At 66.5% G+C, this 4744-nt stretch overlaps 1 protein-coding gene across 3 annotated transcripts in view; it reads right to left on the bottom strand.

Moving 5' to 3' along the window:
• Positions 1–569: 569 nt before the first annotated feature.
• NDOR1 (NADPH dependent diflavin oxidoreductase 1) overlaps positions 570–4744 on the bottom strand; it is a 9199-nt gene continuing 5024 nt past the window's right edge. Inside the window, exons 3-14 of one of the 3 annotated variants that reach the window (XM_007458941.1) lie at positions 4202–4299; positions 3065–3163; positions 2883–2984; positions 2555–2764; positions 2224–2345; positions 1887–2107; positions 1702–1809; positions 1435–1549; positions 1165–1311; positions 961–1079; positions 799–893; positions 570–714 (exon numbers count right to left, since the gene is read on the bottom strand). In XM_007458941.1, coding sequence (XP_007459003.1) covers positions 570–714; positions 799–893; positions 961–1079; positions 1165–1311; positions 1435–1549; positions 1702–1809; positions 1887–2107; positions 2224–2345; positions 2555–2764; positions 2883–2984; positions 3065–3163; positions 4202–4299 — 1581 coding nt within the window. Of the gene's footprint in view, positions 715–798; positions 920–956; positions 1080–1164; positions 1312–1434; positions 1550–1701; positions 1810–1886; positions 2108–2223; positions 2346–2554; positions 2765–2882; positions 2985–3064; positions 3164–4201; positions 4300–4744 lie in introns of all 3 variants that reach the window. The other 2 variants (XM_007458943.1, XM_007458942.1) reach the window with 2 other exon arrangements.

Genomic DNA, 4744 nt, shown 5'->3' on the forward strand with positions numbered 1-4744 from the left:
CAGGAATTCCACTGCCGGGGTGGGGACACCAGGCACACGTCCCTCCCGCACCAGCCTGGGCCCCGCCCCACCCCTCCCACCTGAGGCCGCGCCCCGTCCCTCCCAGGGCCCTGGGCTGCTCTGCCCTGGGCTGGGAGGGGATGGTGGACGCCAGCCTTGCCCGGTGCCTCTCCAGGCCTCCCCCTACTGGGCCGTCAGGGCCAGGGCAGAGCTTGTACAAGGAGAGCAAATAGCTGGCACCCACCGCGTGAGAATCGGGCACCGAGGTGTGGGGCTGAGCAACGGTGCCCTTGCGCCCAGCAGGGCGGGCTGTTCCATCACCAGCAGGGCGGGTGAGCTGTGGGCCCACCCCCCACCCGAGAAGCACGATGGCACAAGGAAGAGCAGGTAAGAAGTGGCCGCCCAGAGCCCATCCTTTATTGCTCAGGCTGCACGGTGTGGGCTGCCTGGGGGTCTGTGTAGGAAGGAGAGCTGACTGTCCTCCCAGCTGGGACTGGACAGGGAGAGAGGTAACAATGGCCTCCGCAGAGCGCGGTCAGAGTGGCCGCGGCCAACGGCAGGACGGCTCCTCAGGCCCACGTCTCGGTCTGGAAACGCAGGGTCCGCTGGAGCCTGGCGAGGTAGGCGGCCGCGGCGGGGCCGGAGAGCCCGCCCTCCTCCTGGAAGATGGACGTCAGGGCGTCCGACACATCAGCTGGCATGTACTTGGCGTTGCTGGAGGGAGAGGCAGGCTAGGGCTCAGCACAGTCGGAGTCCCCATGGCACTGGTCCCCCACCACGACCTGCGCCCGGGCTCACCCCGCCAGGTAGAAGTGAGCGCCCCGGAGATCCAGCAGCCCCCACACCAGCGGCCCGAGCTCCCGGAGCCGGTGCTGCACGTACACCTTCTGCTCCTGCAGGGCGGGGGAACGGGGTGAGTCTGCGCCCCGCAGCGTCCCTCCCCACCCCCCACACACCCACCTGCTCCCGGGAAAAGGCCGTGACGAGAGTCAGGCAGCCCCGCGCCTGCAGCTCCTTCCACTCGGCCTCCCAGTAGAAGTCCTGGTCCCGCTGGCGGCAGCCGAAGAACAAGACGTTTCCTGGGGAAGCGCGGGGGCCTTGAACCAGGACGTGGGCCCTCGAAGTTCAGCCCGGCCGCCACCCGGCCTGTGACTCTGTGCTCACCGGTCTCACCCTGGGCCACTCGCTCCTGGATGGCTGCTCGGAAGGGGGCCACACCAGTGCCCGGCCCCACCATGATCACAGGCGTGTCTGGTGTCTTTGGGAACGTCAGGCCCCCGGACCGCACCCACAGGGGCACCCGAACAGGTCCTATCGCGGGAGGGAGGCGGCGTGAAGCTCGGAGGCCCAGGGCCCTAGCCCGGGACTGGCTGTGGTGCACACGGGGAAACGGGGCCCTGCGCACGGCCCCCCGCCCCAGAGAGCCAGGGTCACCTTGCCCAGGGTCCAGAGACGCCAGCCAGTTGGAACAGAGGCCCCGGCGGGGCTCCTTGAGGCGCGTCTGGTACCTCACCACCGCCACGAGAACCTGCAGCCTCGAGGGGAGGGCCTGGGGGAGGGGACAGGGGGCACCCTGCCCTGCTTCAGGCTCCAGCCACTTTACCCGCTGGGTCCCAGTGGCCGGTGAGGGTTGGGGAAGGCCCAAAGCCCTCACGCAGGGCCCCGCTGCCCACCCTGGCGGCCCCGAGGCCGGCTCCTCACCCGCAGAGAAGACGCAATGGAGAAGACCCGCGGCCGGATCAGGGGGATGAGGTCCAACAGGTAGTCCGGGGGGATGGCGCCAGCCGTGTGTGGGAAGTCGCACAGCACCTGGCGGAGACAGCCTCAGGAGGGCCGCGGCTGGAACGGCCACACACGCCCGCCCGCCCGCCTGGCCCTGCCCGCACCTCCAGGACCGTCCTGCGGGGCCGGGTGCAGTACTCGCGCAGCTCCTCCTGGCCCTGGGCCGAGCTGAACTCCAGCAGCTTCTCCCGCTCGAGCTCATGGCGGGAGAGGCAGGCCAAGAGCTCAAAGAAGGAGCGGCGGGGGACGCTGGCGACGTCCAGGTACTGGGACACGAGGCGCTGAATGGAGCAGGGCTGGGGCAGCCGCGCGGGGCAGGAGACACCTGCAGTGGGGAACGGGAGGCTGTGGGGGCTGGGGACGCGGGTGGGGGCAGCCTGGGGGCTGGGGACACAGAAGAGGGCGCAGTGCACGGTGGCAGCAGCGGCGGCTGGGGCTCACCCGGCTCCCGGGGCTGCAGCGTGAAGTGCTGGTCAGGGTCCAGGCCCAGCACCTGACAGAACTGCTGGACGTGGCTGGCCGTGTTCTCGGGCTGCATCAGCACCACGTCGCCGGCCACAAAGCTGTGGGGGACACCCAGGGCTCTGGGGGACTTCAGAGGAAGGAAACAAGCGGCCAGGGAGGGCGAGGGGGGTCCTTGGTCCCCCCTCCCTGGCCGCCGTCTCTCTTCTCTTCCCCGCTGAGTGCCCGCTTTGGAAGAGGACCTGATGACCCAGACCACTCCCCGCTGCTGCGGCCGTGCCCCCCACGGGTCCCCAGGACCAACCCTCACCTGACCCCAGAGCCCGTGATGTCGAACTCAATCAGCCGAACATCCTGGAAGTGTGAGGGGCCGGTGACCCTCTGATTGGTGACCATGGGTGCCAGGAAGGGCTGTAGCTCTGAAGGGGGTCCCTGAGGGTCTGTCCCGGCCACACGCAGCTCCTCAGAGCACGTGCTGGGGACCTCTTGGAGGAACTTCAGGGTGAACTTGGAGGGCCAACTGTGAAGGGGGAAGACACTTGTGGGACCACTGGCCAGCCTGGATGAGCGGCTGAGGGAGGTCCGTGGCCAGGCCAGGCCTGCTGTGCCTGCAGGCGCCGCCCCAAGGCCACACTTACGGGATTCCGGGCGGGGTCAGGCCGAGGTCAAGGGGCAAAGGGTGCGGCCCCAGCACCTTCTCCCACAGGTCGTGCAGCCAGGGGTCGATGGTGGCGTCGGGCCTGCAGAGAGCACGTGCACGCTGGTCTGGGGACCCCGCTCCCAGCTGGGCCTGCAGGAGGGTGCTCCGCCCCGCACTCACCCCAGCTCGTGCTGGTCATCGCCCAGGCACACGGGCAGGAGGGCGCTGCCCCCGAGCTGCAGCAGCCGTCGGTGCAGCTTCTTGGCCACAAAGTTGAACCTACGGAGAGACGAGGCTGGCGCTGACCCGGGCCCCAGGCGGGGGCAGAAGGGAAGCACCCAGCTGGCTGTGCAGGGTGGAGGGTCCCAAGTCTTCCTGGGGTCACTTCACTGCTCCCTGAAGGGCAGCTCCTCGTGGGGCCACTGTCAACGGAAGGGTCTCTCACCCCTCCTGTGGGCGTGCCCACCAGCAGGAACGGATGTCTACGTTATGCACTGAACAGAACCCCTAAGCCCCCGTAGGCAAGGATAACTATGCCACCCATTTTCTGTCCTTTTCACCTGGACGACTGCAGGCCTCATGCTGCGTCCGGCTCTGGAGGTGTCTGTACCCAGCAACCCCTCCCTCAGCTCCTGTGCTGCACAGTTACGGGTTTTAATATCTTGGGAGCCTAACGCCATGCGTACCCTTGAACACAAAGCCCTCTGTGCTTCCCCGAGAAATAACGCAAAGCAACAGCATTCTCTGCTTAGGACGTGGCTACGTTGTGAAAACGTTGAAAGAAAAAAAAGCAGAGGCAGGCAGTCACACAGCCACGTCCAGGGAAGTGCTGGCTTCAGGGTGGCTCCCAGGGCCTGGGGTCTTTTGTGCCTGCTGCCTGTTTGCAGCTCACTGTTCTGAGTGCTCTTCGCAAGCCCAAATGTCTCACGAAAGGCTTTTTATAAAAGTGGGGGAAGAGCCAGGTAGGCCTTTGTTGCCCTACATCACACGGTGACAGATGATGCTGGCTCAGACCTTGGACGTCGCCTCCAAACATCACCTCCTGCCCTGGAAGGTGCCTTGGGCGTGGCCCCAGCCTGGCGCCCACCTTGCTGCCCTGCCCACTTCCTGCATGGATCTTGCCTGCCCTCCAAGCCCTGGGGCCTCTGGCCACCGAGGAAGTGCCCGCCAGAGAGTATCTGTGGGACGAGGTCGCATGGCCAGGGCCACATCCCAAAGTCGGAGCCCTGGGGGATGGGTCACCCAGCCCTCTGCCAGGACACCTTGTGCTTGACCCCAAAGTCTCTGCAGGCCAGCAGCCTGCCCGCCCTTACTCACTTGGCGTAAGATGAGTCCCCAAGGCCCAGGACAGCAAAGTCCATCCGACAGAGGGAGGTCGATGGCAGGTTCCTCCGGAAGATGAACCTCCAGAAGTTCTACAGCAGGAGAGACCGAGCCCAAGTCCCCCTCCTTCCAACTGCAGGGCCACCCGCTGGGGAGCCCGTGCAGAAGCACATCCTATTCCACGCCTTGCCCTGGCCTCCCTGCAGGCCGACAGAGGTGCTTTAAACAAAGCTCCCCTTCACCTTTGGCCACTGGTGACCTGAACCCTGAGACACTGCCCTCTGGGTACGGTCCAGGTTTCGCCTCACAGCCCACCTCCCTTCTGCTTTGTACCTGGCCAGACAGAGGCCCCCCAGGGTGGAGGGGTCCTGGGCCTGTCGGGGCACAATTCTGCCTACTGGCCCTGGACTGCTCCCTGGAGTTCTCAAGACTTTCCTGCATGGGCCACCGCTGGGGACCACGCCTGCTCTGCCTCCCGAGACCCCCTGCTCATTCCTGCTTCGTCATCGTCTCAGGCAGGCCGCCGTTACCCCCATG

Source organism: Lipotes vexillifer, unplaced genomic scaffold (assembly GCF_000442215.2).
Source record: "Lipotes vexillifer unplaced genomic scaffold, Lipotes_vexillifer_v1.1 scaffold636, whole genome shotgun sequence".
NCBI classification, from domain to species: Eukaryota; Metazoa; Chordata; class Mammalia; order Artiodactyla; family Lipotidae; genus Lipotes; species Lipotes vexillifer.